General features: G+C 41.6%; 1 protein-coding gene across 1 annotated transcript in view; it reads left to right on the plus strand.

Moving 5' to 3' along the window:
* The window catches only part of Tada2a (transcriptional adaptor 2A), a 48,202-nt gene that overhangs the window by 11,937 nt on the left and 22,466 nt on the right, over window positions 1-13,799 (plus strand). The window contains exons 5-8 of the mRNA XM_034505591.2: window positions 5,572-5,663; window positions 9,363-9,520; window positions 11,266-11,354; window positions 12,449-12,521. Coding sequence (XP_034361482.1) covers window positions 5,572-5,663; window positions 9,363-9,520; window positions 11,266-11,354; window positions 12,449-12,521 — 412 coding nt within the window. The remainder of the gene's footprint in view (window positions 1-5,571; window positions 5,664-9,362; window positions 9,521-11,265; window positions 11,355-12,448; window positions 12,522-13,799) is intronic.

Consider the following 13,799-nt stretch of genomic DNA (forward strand, 5'->3'; position numbering starts at 1 on the left):
AATAGGGACCAAATATTCAGATGTCTAAGACTTATGGGACTCATTTTTTGTTTTGGTTTGGTTTTTGGTTTTTTCGAGACAGGGTTTCTCTGTGTAGCCCTGGCTGTCCTGGAACTCACTCTGTAGACCAGGCTGGCCTCGAACTCAGAAATCCGCCTGCTTCTGCCTCCCAAGTGCTGGGATTAAGGTGTGCGCCACCACTGCCCGGAGGGACTCATTTTTATTCAAACTACCATACTCTGTCTCAACAAACAAACCAACAAATAATAGGGCTGTAAAGATGACCTATCAGTTTTGAGTGCCTGCTGTTCTTGAGGGCTGGAATTCAGTTCCCAGCACAGATTCTGGACAGCACAACTCCTTTCCTTTAGGGAAACCGTATAGTTATAGTTATCATCCTCTGGAAGATAGCCAGTGTTCTTAACTACTAAACCATCTCTCCAGCTCCTCTCTAACACTTTTAAGGACTTGTGTAATCTCATTGGTGCTACTTGGTAGTAATTTTAATTCTATCTGTAGAGTGTTTAATTTTAAATAATTTTTACCTGCAGTACCTAGTGCTTGGTTAAAGAAGAGACAGGAATCTGGGGAGAAATGCAGAATATGTTTAGAATTCTGCCTACTATGTAATTCACAGCACACTTACGTGTGTTTTATAAAAGATTAGAAAGAAGCTGGGCATGGTAGTGCATGCCTTTAATCCCAGCAGTTAGGAGGCCGAGACAGGTGGATCTCTGAGTTTGAGGCCAGCCTGGTCCTGGGTTCCATCCTTATTGCCACATAAAACCAGACATAGTGGTATGCAGAAAGGACCTGGGAGTACCTGGGATATAAGGTAGAATGATCAGTAGTCAAAGGTCTTTCTCATTTTCCACATGGTAAGTTGGAGGCTAGCCAGGGCTACGTATAACCTTGTTTCCAAAGCAAAGTAAAACAAAAGTATTCAGAGAGAAAATCAACAGGAATCTGATCATTTGTTGGCTCCTGCTAGTGCACCTGCTCCTTTAATACTAGGAGTTATGTTCTAGACTAGAATCAATTAGTCAAAGAAAAGCAACGAAAAGAGTTTAGGGAGAGTAACTGGCTGCCTTCCTTTACATTTTCCAGTCTCTCCTTTTACAAAATATTTATTTTTATTACTTTTAATTCTCTGTCAGTGTGTGTGCTTGCATGTAGGTTTGTGCATGTGAGTTCAGATGCCAGCTCAGGCTAGAGACATCTGATCGTTTGGAGCTTACGAGCCACTTGACATGGGTTGGTAACCAAACTCAGACCCACTGAAAGAGCAGCAAGTGGTCTTAATCATTGAGTCATTTCTCCAGCCTGCAGCCTCTTTTTCATTTTTAAGGGGTTTTTTTTTTTTTTGAATCAGGGTCTCTCATGTAGCTCAGGGTGGCCTCAAACTTGTTATGTAGCCAAAGACGGCCTTGAACCCTGGATCTTCCTACCTCTACCTCCAAGGGTGTACTCTTAAATCTCATATTCACTAATTGGAACAATAACCAAAATGTTCCCCCTTTTGCCAGTTGCACATTGAATGGAGGGTTGGAAAGTCGATCAGAGCAGCTTTGGATTTGAGTTCATTTCACCAAAGTTACTATATCTTCAGAAAATTGATTCACTTTTTCAAATCCACATAAGAACATCTAGACTCAGATTTTGTTATTTATTTTTATGGTGCAGGGTTTGGATCACATGCTACTACTAAGCTACGTCTCCAAATTTATTCATTTGAAATGGTAAACTAACCCCTTATGAGATAATTATATAGCTTGGGTAGTTTGTAGTCTTGGCTGGTCACTGGAGGAAAGCTGACTGAGCTCTCCTTCACTACTCCAGGCACCGCGTCGTCCACACAATGCTAAAAACACTTAGTTCTTACTAAATCGTCTTTTCTCACGTGCTCCCCATACAAACACCTTTCAGTGATCTGAACTTAGGGGAGCCTCTGGGGACTTCTGATACTCCCTAACTTTTATTAGCCGATCTTAGCTGTTCCAACAGATCTTTCCTTCTGTAGAAGTGATGACCAGCTTTTGGCTTCCTACACTCTAAGCCTCTAAAGTCTTGATTCTTTGCAACATGAAGCATCTGATAGCTGTAAATGGCTTCAGTACTTTTCTCATCTCACAGTGCTGCATTTTCTGGAGTTACTCATACTGTGGTGGGTGGTGCATTAATAGATTTCTGAGTTCTGTAGCTATTTTTGTCTTATAACTCTTAGGACATTGAGCAAGAGAAGGCAGCTCCTCTACCACACCCTTTATGACAGTGATTCTTAAACTCTATTACCTGGGAGCTTCATAGAACTACAGATTTCTAGGTCTCATTGTTAGAGATTGAGACCCAACTTTGGTTCAAGGGTTTGAATGACATTGAACATGGAGATGGAGGAGGAGGAGGAGGAGGAAGATGACAAAGATGCCTCCACTGCTGCCCTCCTTTCCCTTTTTTTCTTCTTTAAGTTCAGTGTTATTCAGAAAAGCCTTTTTTTCTCTTCTATACTGTGGAAAGTTTGTATTAGAATATAAGTTGGTAAAGGGTAATCAGTTTTCTAAACTGATAGGCCTTTTAACTAATGTGTAACTTTTCATACTTACATGTCTTCATGGTGCTTGCCTGGTAGAATGTAATTGGTATGAGTTTAATATGTGCGTGGACTCTGAAATTTCTCTCTTGGATCTCACAATAAGCTTCTATGATAGACTTAGATCAAAATGTGTTGCTTATTAATATTGTGATTTTACTAATAGGACAGATTTTATAGTCACCAAAAGAGGCTATAACAAGTTATAAATGCCTATGGGATCAAAAAAGCTCTTATATTATTTTCTTGTTTTACTTTTATTGTGGAAATTTTCAGACATACACGAAAGCGAATAGTGCTTAGTTCTGCTTAGTTCTTTATTTTATAGTTGCTGCCTAAAAACTTTGTGGCTTAAACTAAAAAAGCCTAAAAAAGCTTAAACTTCTTTTTTACCTCCACAATTGCTGTTGCTCAGGATTTCAGATGAGGCCCAGAGCAGTTGGTCCTCAGCTCTGCATCCTGGGCTTCTGAGTCCCAAGTGCCTTTTCATAGTCCTCTGGCACCTCATTACTAGGGCTACATTTTATTCTTCCTAACTGCCATTCAACCCAGGACCGGGTCTACGTTCATGAAGCCTCTCTACTCAGTCTTCACCACTACAGCAGCTTGTTTACTTGGCGGCTTAATATAAAAATAGAAGCTACTAAGCCTTAAGTCACTGGCCCAGCCATCTTAAGTGAGGATGCTGGGTTTATCAGTAGGAACATTAAAACTACGTACCTCCTACAGTAATTTCCTCTTTCCTGTCACCAGCTTTTTTTCCCAAGATTTATTTAATTTTATGTTATGCATATGGGTATTTTGCCTGCATGTATGTCTGTGCACCATGTATACCCCAGAGCAATAGGTGCACAAGGGCCAGAGGGCGATAGATCTTGTGGAACTGGAGTTGCAGTGGTTATAAACTGCCGTGTGCATGCTGGAAATCAAACCTGGTTCCCTGGAAGAACAGCCAGTGTAAGCACTCAGCCATCTCTCCATCTCTTAAGTAATACTGGTCCCTTTCCATGTTCTTCGATCACTTTGCAGAGTCTTTAATTACTAAGGGATACTCCATTGCATATCTGTCTGCTTTTTATGGACCCCTTGCACGTTGCCCAGATAGGGAGCTCTTATGAGTAAAACTGTTTTAAGCATTCTTAGGTATTGCTTTCTGTATTCATATATTTTCATTCTTCCTAAGTAAATATCCCAGGTATAATGAGTAGAACGTGTTGTTGAACTTTCAAAGAAATGACTAGAACATCTTCCCGCATGGTTGTTTATATTATACCTGTTGATTATTTTACATACTCGCTAACATTTGGCATTATCATCTTAAATATCATGGTGGATATAGCATAGTGTTTTGTTTGTTACCATTTTCTGAGACAGTCTTACTATGGGACCCAGGCTGGCCTCAAACTCACAGTGATCCTCCTGCCTCAGTCTAAGTGCTAAAATTATAGGCAGGTGCCACTGCACACTCCCCACCTTTGATTTATTTAATTCTTTAATTTTTATTTTTAATTATGTGTATGTACATATGTGCTCACAAAGGCTAGAGATGTCAGATACCCCTAGAGTTGGGATTAAAATACTTGAGAGCTGCCCAATGTAGGTGATGGGAACCGACCTCAGGACCGCTGCAGTAGCACTGGAGTTGTTAAAGTCTGAGTCATTTCTCAGCCCCTGATCTCTTCTTGGGTTAAAACTTTATTATTGAATTATTTTCCAGGTGGAGTCTCTCTGTATACCTGGCTAGCCTTGATTTGCTACATTGGCTTAGGCTAGCCCCAATGTTCTGTCCTGATGCCTCAGCCTTCTAATTGCTGGGATCACAGGCATTTGCTGCCATACCCACTTGATATTATTTTGTTTGCTTGTTTGAGAAAAGGTCTCCCTTACTATATAGCACTAGCTGGCCAGGATCTTACTATGTCAACTAAACTGTCCTCAGACTTATGGCAAGCATCCTGCCTTTGCTTCCTTGGTGCTGTGATTATAGCTGTCTGCCATCACTCTCTACCAGCTTGTTTTGAGATAAGCATAAAGTCCACACATTTCAGTCTTCCTCTTGCTTGCCTTTTGCATATCTTTTGTTCTGTGTGGTTCTTTTATCTCTTTGGGGTTTTTGTTTTGTTTTGTTTTGAGACTGGGTCTCTCTTTGTAACCTTGGCTGTGTAGTCCTGGAACTTCCTCTGTAGACTAGGCTGGCCTAGAACCTAACAGAGATCCACCTGCCTGTGCCTCCCAAGTGCTGGAATTGAAGGTGTGTGCTACCATGCCATGCCTGACCTTTTTTTTTTTTTTTTTTTTTTTTAATTTCCTTTAAGTGTGTGTGCGCGAGTGTGTGCGTGTCCCTATACATGTATACATATACATGTGAAGCAGGTGCCTATGGAGGCTAAAGGTGTTAGAGCTCCTGGAGCTGGAATTACAGATGGTTCTTAGGTACCTGACATAGGTGCTAGGAATCAAAGTCTGGTCCTCTAGAAAAGCAGCATGCACTCCTGACCGATGAACCAATAAATATTATCACCCATAATTACTATGAAACACAGCCAGAAACATTTATTCTGTTCAGGAAAAAAAAAAATTTAAGCATAGCTATGTTTTACTGGAGAATGTCATAGCTGATAGAGGTAGGGATGGAGTAGAAAATAATAATACATCTCGGGAAATAATGGATCTGATGATGAATGGCAGTCTTCGTTTGTGTGGAGGGGCATGGCGAATGTTTACACACGTGCTTGGTGATACACATGGATATGTGTGCACCTATATATGGAGGCCAGAACTTGACATCAGGTGTCTCCTTGCAAGACTTTCCACCTTTATCTTTGAGACAGAACCTGGCATCAGTGATCCTGCCTTCTTCTCACTGGGATTACAGATATGCACTGCCACATGTGGTGCTGTCTTTTTAAACCACGTACTGTATAGTTGGAACTCATACGTGTATTCCTATCCCTGTTCCTAACCAAATCTGTTTTTCACCTTAGACCTCAGACTTCCCTGTTCTTGATCCCAGCTGGACAGCACAAGAAGAAATGGCCCTTTTAGAAGCTGTAATGGACTGTGGCTTTGGAAATTGGTAAGAATTTGGTACTTAGTATTCCTATTCTCATAGGCTCAAAAAACCACTGTAGAAACATTAAAGGAAAGAGCTTAGAAACTGAAAAACTGTGCTGCTTCCCTGATGACCAAAGATTGAGAAACAAGTTCTCATCCATGTACACATCTTCTGGCCTGAAACATCCCAGAATGCACCATGCTTAGTGGTTTGCTTAGTGTCTCATAGGTTACTTTGGTTACATCAACACCAAGATTGTACTTCCTGAGTTGTAGAGAAGTATAGGTTACTAATATATATATATATATATATTATATTGTTCCCTTCTAGTTTTATCGATAGTTTTCTGGGAAATAGGTTTCAGATTTATTTCAGTGAATCAGATTTGAGATGGATAGTCATAGCTGGCCTGAGCTAGAAAGTTTCACAGCTTTCTTAACTGAGTTCTGTCCTTAGCTTTCAAACTGCCTTACTTGAACTTGTTGGTATTAAAGAGGTATTATTACTATTGCCCTAGGATGCAGCACCACTTTTAAAATCTATTTGTACATGTCAGGGCTTAGGGTGGGAGTTTGCTTGCGTTTGCGCGCGTGCATGTGTGTGTGTGTGTGTGTCAGTGTGTCAGCTGGAGAGTGATACCAAATGCCTTCCTCTTGTTTGCCCTCTAGGTTTGTTTTTTGTTTGGTTGGTTAATTTTTGTTGTTGAGACAAGGTCTCTCACCTAATCTGGAAGTTGTTTGAGCTGGCTAACAAATCCCCAGGATATACCTATATATGCCTCCAAAGTACTGGAGTTACAGATGCAGGCCACATGCCTAGATTTTACATGTGTGCTGGGATGCGAACTCAGGTCCTTATGCCTGTACAGAGAGCATTTTAACCCCTGAACCATCTTCCCAGCTCCCAGATTGTGCATTTTAAGAACACTCATGCTGATAATTTTGTTTTGTGCACTGGACAGCAGAGATGTTATTAAACATATTTGCTCATGAATCATCTGAAGCTTGGGGAGTTAAATTCTTTTTCATTTGATTTAACCTAGTGGTTAAGAACCTGCTGGTTCTTCCCTGGTTGCTAGCACTCATCCTCCTTCCTGGCATTATTAGGTGTGCCACCCTCCTGGGTCAAGAGGAGGACCAGAATTCAGCTCACATTTTGTTTCCATTCATTCATTTAGCACCTACACATCATAAAACTATGTTGTGGAGAATACCAGAGATGGTAAAAACTAATCACCGGTGAACAGTTACTAGTCATCTTTGCCTGAGGTTTAATTTGTCTCTAAAGTGAGCCAATCCTCCTCATCTTCCTTCCCTCTTAGCAAAGACTAAGGAAAAGTCTATTACTGGATTGGGGGAGGTAACTCAGTGTTAGAGCTTGTACTTAGCCATGTGTGAGGTGTTGGGGTCAGTCCCCATCATCACACCAAAGAATCTAGTTGCTTCTACATCCAGTGTGGGTAAGGCACTATGCTGGGTGGTAAGAGCACAAGGAATTTAGGTTCCTGCCCTCATCTAGCCTATTGCCTATCTAGCCATCTACAGTTGAGTAAAGTACACAGGAACATAGTCTTGCCCTAGGGATAGTATTGTGTATGAGTGAGCTTTAGGGGAGACTAAGACATTCACCTCTGCCTCTGTGTCACCTGGGGTATGGAGGCCTTAGTATATTTTGGATTTGTCTTCTTTAACAAGTTTATTTTTCTCTTTGGGTCTCATTTTTTTTATCCTGTGAAATTGAAATAAGAATATACTATATGGCTAACACCAAGGTAATCTCAAATTCTGTCTTAGTGTAGCTCAGTGCCATGCATATTCATAGAAATTCCAGTGAATTTCTATGAATGCTCGTGACATTTGTTTGTATAACATAAAATATCAAAGACAAACTCAGATTTATGTACTTTTTTAGATAGGTTCTCAGTGTAGCCCTGACTGGCCCAGAATGCTATGTAAACCAAGCTGGCATCAAACTCACACAGATCCACATGCCTCTGCCCTCCAAGTGCTGGGGTTTAAGGTATGTGCCATCATGCCTGGCTTGTACATCTTGCATGTTCCAAGATGCTTGCCGTTGGTATTTTAAAGGCTTATTATTTATTTACATATTTATTAAATTTATGTACATGCATGTGTGCGTGTGTGTGTGTCTATATGAACATTTGTTATTGGTGTTCACATGCCAAGGAAGCCAGAAAAGGGAGTTATAGGCAGTTGTGAGCCACCAAAGAAAATACTTTTAACTGCTGAGCCAGCTCTCCTGCTGTCTTAGTTAGGGTTTTACTGCTGTAAATAGACACCATAACAAAGGCAACTCTTATAAAGACAACATTAAATTGGAACCTCCTTACAGGTTCAGAGGTTCAGAGGGTCAGTCCATTATCATCAAGATGGGAGCACGACAGCATTTAGGCAGGTGTGGCAAGGAGAATTGCTGAGAGTTATACCTCTTCATCCGAAGGCTACTAGGAGAAGGCTGGCTCTCACATGCTTAGGAGGAGGGTTTCATTGCCCACCCCCGCAGTGACACATTTCCTCCAAGAAGGCTACACCTCTTAATGGTGCTACTCCCTAGGCCAAGCATATTCAAACCTCCACACCCGCCCCCTTAAAATTTTTTGTAAGTCACCTTTATTATGGTGTATGTATATGAGCACATGCACTTGGAGGTCAAAGAACAACTTGCAAGAATCATTTCTCTCCTTCTACCTTTTGGAGCACGGGCTGTTTCCTTTTTTTCTGTGTAGTCCTGGCTGTCCTGGAACTTGGTATATGGGTCAGGCTGGCCTATTCAAAGATCCTCTAGCCTCCATCTCCCAAGTTCTAAGATGAAAAGGATAAGCTACCACACCAGCTCTCTCTTTTTAAAGACATTGTCTTACTCTATAACCCTGCCTGATCTGGAACAGACTGTGGATTGTGCTGGCTTCAAACTCATAGAGCGTGCCAGCTACTAGCTCCATAGTGTTGTTATTATAGGCATTGTCACCATGTCTGGTTCCAAGGTGACTTCTTATTTACAGCTGTTCTTTCTCTAGCCTACCTCAGGGAAATGTATGAATGATGGTGATAATGGTGATTGAAACAAGGTTTCAGGCTGGGCAGTGGTGGCACAAGCCTTTGATCCCAGCACTTGGGAGGCAGAGGCAGGCAGATTTCTGAGTTCGAGGCCAGCCTGGTCTACAGAGTGAGTTCCAGGACAGCCAGGACAACACAGAGAAACCCTGTCTTGAAAAACAACAACAACAACAAAAAACAAACAAAAAAACCAAAACAAACAAACAAAAACAAGGTTTCAAGTATCCGTCTCAGGCTGGCCTTTGAACTGGATTGTAGCCAAAGATCACCTTGAATTCCTGACCCTTCTGCCTCTGCCTCCTGAGTGTTTGGATTATAGGTGTATACCTCCATGTCTGGGCTTCATGTATTCTAAGCAGAAGCACTCAACCAACTGAGTTACATACCCAGACCAGAAATGTATGATTATTTATAGTCATCTTCTTTCCAGTGGAAAGGAAAGTTTCCTTTATTGCTTCTCTATCTTGAAGTAGAAGAATTTGGGATATCAGTGGTATATCTGTCTCACTGGTTTGGTGACATCTACACAGAGGTATCAGATTATAGATACTGTGTTGATTTGACTGCAAATGTGGAATGAACAAACCAAAGTTTCAGTGGTCTATATAGGTAAGAAAGCTCCTCTCTTTCCACACTTCTCTAGGCAGGATGTGGCTAATCAAATGTGCACCAAAACCAAGGAGGAGTGTGAGAAGCACTACATGAAGCATTTCATCAATAACCCTCTGTTTGCATCCACCCTGCTAAACCTGAAGCAAGCTGAGGCAGCCAAAACTGCTGACACAGCCATTCCATTTCACTGTAAGTGCCTGCCTGTTTGGGTAAGAGGTAGTCAGCCCATCCTTGGGCTTCTCCATAGCCAATAGAGAGATTTGATGACTTCTGGAAGGGCAGAGCAGTTTGGTATGATGGCGGTTGAGTCAAGGCTATGCTATGGGAAGGAGGAAGCACATCCCAGAGGTCAGAGTTGTAGCCTCCTACTCTGCATCTCTTGGAATATATTAATTAACATTAATGATTGCTTCTGTAAGGTCATACGTCCAAAAGGGGCCAGTCTGTCTATACTGTTACTTGTTAAAAAGCCTTATCATTCATTTGGATTGTTGAGAATCAGTTGCAGGACTTGCTTACCAGGATCCATTATTGCCTCTGTGTTAAATCCAAGGAGTACTTTGTTCTTTTTATTTACTTGGTTATGGCAGTGGAAGCAACCTTTTTAAATCTTAGGTGCCTGTGGGGATCAGTAGGTCTTTTAAGGATAACCAAAACCTGATGAGTTAACAAACCACTGTCTACCATGGATGGCCCAGAGCACAAGTGACATACATAAATGCTTTCCCATTGGCCTCCCTTTTCTCTCTTCTTGGAAACAACTTTGTAGCTGACACCTCAGAGGTTACAGCACCTCCTGTTTGTGTAGTTTTGGATATTAGCATTTTCCTCAAGTCCATGAGGCCATGTTTCTTCCTAACAGCAACCTAGTGAAATAAATATAACAGATGCTTTTGTGTTACACAAAACTAGGAAACTAGGACATTTTAAAGGGTTGAAAATTTTGAACAAGGTTGTAAAACTGGTTGTCTGTTAGGACAGGCTGGCCTCAAATTCAGAGCTGGATCTGCCTCTGCCACCAACCTGCTGGTGGTGGTGTTTTATTTTGTGCTGAAACAGAGTTTTTCAGACGTGTAGACTTGTAGGCTGGTACTGGGACACAGTTTGGTTGACTTCCTAATCCAGGATGTCTGACTTCTCGGGTCGATGAGACTTGTAAACTGTTACTGGTGCTGAGGGTCAAAGGGATGGAAGTTGACGGATGCTTGGGCTCCACAACACCGAAGGAAAGGAGCTGTGTTTTTGTTTTCTTTCACTTTTCATTCATTTTGGGAAAGCAAAAATTAGAGGACCAGGCTACAGGATGGCTTCCATTTCACTCTTTATAAAACTTTTACATTTGGGCTGGTGAGATGGCTCAGCGGTTGAGAGCACTGACTGCTCTTCCGAAGGTCATGAGTTCAAATCCTCAGCAACCACATGGTGGCTCACAACCATCTGTAATGGGATCTGATGCCCTCTTCTGGCGTGTCTGAAAACAGCTACAGTGTATTTACATATAATAAATAAACAAACAAACAAACAAACAAACCTACCTTTGGGCCGGAGCAAGCAGGGCTGGAGTGAGCATGGCCAGAGCAAGAGGGAGAAGGGAAGGGGGAAAAACAAACAAACAAGAAACCTTTTACATTTATTCTCGTGGATCCTTTTTCTCTAATCTGTTTCAGATGTGATACCCCACACCTGTAACCTAGTATTAAGCAGGCTGAGGCAAGACAATTACGAGTTTGAGGCCATCCTCAGCTTCAAAGTGATACCCTGCCTTCATATACTTTGGCCTTGAACTCAGTTGTGTAGCTGTGTTGTCACCTTGATCTCCTGATCCTCCTGCTTTTGCCTCTTGGATGCTAGGATTGCAGACGTGTGCCATAGTACCATTTGACATTTTCACGTTAATGTTTTATTAATTAAGAAAAAACCATTGTTTGTTCCAGCTGCAGATGACCCTCCCCGGCCTGCCTTTGATTCATTGCTGTCTCGGGACATGGCAGGATACATGCCAGCTCGGGCAGATTTCATTGAGGTAACAAACACTTGTCTTTAGCATACAATAAGGAAAAACTTAAGCGGTTATTATCTCTTACTAAAGGAAGATTAGGATTTTTAGGCCTGTAGAGTGACATTTGCTTGTTCCTTTTCCCTCTGTGAGCACTCTTACCTGTTTAGTGGTGACAGTTCTGAGGGAGAACTGACTTGGTAGGGTACAGTGGTGTTGCTCCCACTGACTTCTTAGGTGTGAAATGTCTGTAGTTGTCATTCCACAGTGAGGGGTTTTCAAAGGTTTGCTGTATCAAGGTTGATAAGCCAAGGACCCTGTGACATTTTAAGCTTTTCGATTATAAAGTTCCTGTTGCATCCAGACTTTGGTGTTACTGTTTGAAAGAAACATACAAACATTTTTTGAGTTTTAGATAGGCCTGGGTTGAACCATGAAAGCCTGTCTCCAGGGGGAAAAGTAGCATAGCATAGATAGTATGCAAACAAAACAAATAGATACAGCTGTCTTCTAATAAAGGTTTATTTCCCAAGCTGAGGGCTGGGTAGTGGTTGTATATACATGTGTCCATTAAAACTATGTTCCTTAGTTAGCTATGGAATTAAAGAAGATAAAGGTGGAAGTAGTCATAAGCTCTAACTTGCTATCTGAAGTCATCTGCAGTGGTCTTGGAGATAGGGGTGTTAAACTAGAGCCCAGCCTGCCATACCCAAACCGGCATTTTGCTCACAGCAGTAGGCATGCATAGCTACCCCATAGTCTTCCTCTTCCCTGAACTGTCTTTGAATAGACTACTCTGATCTTATTGTAAAATATAAGTCATATAAGGACTAAACAGATCCCTCAAAAAGTGGTAAAAGGACAATGCACTCATGCGATTCTCTTTGGAATGAACACTATTAAACATTTTTAGACAATAGGCTTGGCTTGGCTTGGCTTGGCTTCGCTCCTAGTATTGTGGTATCCCAGTGCCCTTTTCCTATAACTTTCCCTTAGACCAGTATCTTTGCCTTTTATCTGATTTAGTACTTAGCAAATATTTTCTCTTTGCATCTGAAGCAAGGCTTTTGTAAAGGCATTACTCAAAACTGATGGGTTTGGGTGTTCTTCTCCTCTAACAGGAGTTTGACAATTATGCAGAGTGGGACTTAAGAGACATTGATTTTGTTGAAGACGACTCGGACATCTTACATGGTAACATTTATTTTATCAGAGGCTTATTAAATACAAGTATTGATGACACTACTGGATGCTGGGATATAAGGATTAATAGGACATGTCCCTTGCCCTTAGCAAATTCAGAACTTAGTGGTTGAGCTGGTGACGTGGCTCAGTGGTAAAGTGTGCCCTAGGCCCAGGGTTGGATTCAGGCACTACGGAAAACCAAAATCTAGTGGTTAGGTTGCTGACTTTACCTTCTTGCCAAGCTTTGGCCTGTCTGACTTGTGATGAAAGTAAGAATATTGATCACATAATAGAACTTGGGAACTATCTGGTCCCTTGGGCTGAAAGCCCACATTGAGGTAGTCGATTACATAGCTCTTACCTCTTTAGGGAAATAGAACACAGACCTTGGGTTTCAGTTGTAACTGCAGATACTGTTCACCATCATTTGTTCACACATAGTTAGGAAATAGTCAAGAATGTACTTTAGATGGAAATTGGGAGTTCTTCTCAGCACTGTTGATTTTAAATTATTGTTATTACTTAGGTGTGTGTGTGTGTGTGTGTGTGTGTGTGCGTGCACACACACATTTATCTAAGTAATAACACACACACTCACATCTGTACACTTATATCTGGAGGTCAGATGGCAACCTTGGGAGTCATTCTTCAGGTGCTGTCCTATCTTTTTTCTTGAGGCAGTCTCTCATTCTAACCAAAACTTGCCAAATAAACTAGGCTAGATACGCAGTGACAAGTATATATCATCAAGCCCAGCTTTTCTTTTAAGTGGATTCAGGATAAGTTTGATCTCCTGATTCTATGTCCAGCTCTTGGGTGCTGCATTTACTGGAATGTATCACTTTCTTCCACACTGGAGACTGAGTGTTGTGAACTGTGTGATACACAAATAAATGCTCTTAAAGAGAATATTTCAGAAGCACTGGAGATTAAGGGAGTGTCTTCCTGGCAGCACACCAGGCGTACCTTGTTTATGGCTTTTAGCTCTTGCAGTAGCTTTTCTGGCAGCATAACCGTGGCTGACACATGTTGCCCCCAGCAATCTCTCAGAACAACAAGTAAAGGAGTCCAGGAGCCCAAAAGACTATGGAAGGACGGAGAAGGAACTTTTAAGTATTCCTGGTGCACAGAGGGGCATAGATTGGTGGGAATCAGGACATTGATTCAAGCTTGGGCTTGCTTCTGAGTCACTGTAGAATCCTGGGCAAGCCCTTGGAGTCCTGTTTCTTTTTGTCCCATATCAGTAAAGAATGACACTGATTTTGTCGGGGTGTACATGTATCCAGT

The sequence above is a fragment of the Arvicanthis niloticus genome, chromosome 6 (assembly GCF_011762505.2).
Source record: "Arvicanthis niloticus isolate mArvNil1 chromosome 6, mArvNil1.pat.X, whole genome shotgun sequence".
In the NCBI taxonomy this organism is placed as follows: Eukaryota; Metazoa; Chordata; class Mammalia; order Rodentia; family Muridae; genus Arvicanthis; species Arvicanthis niloticus.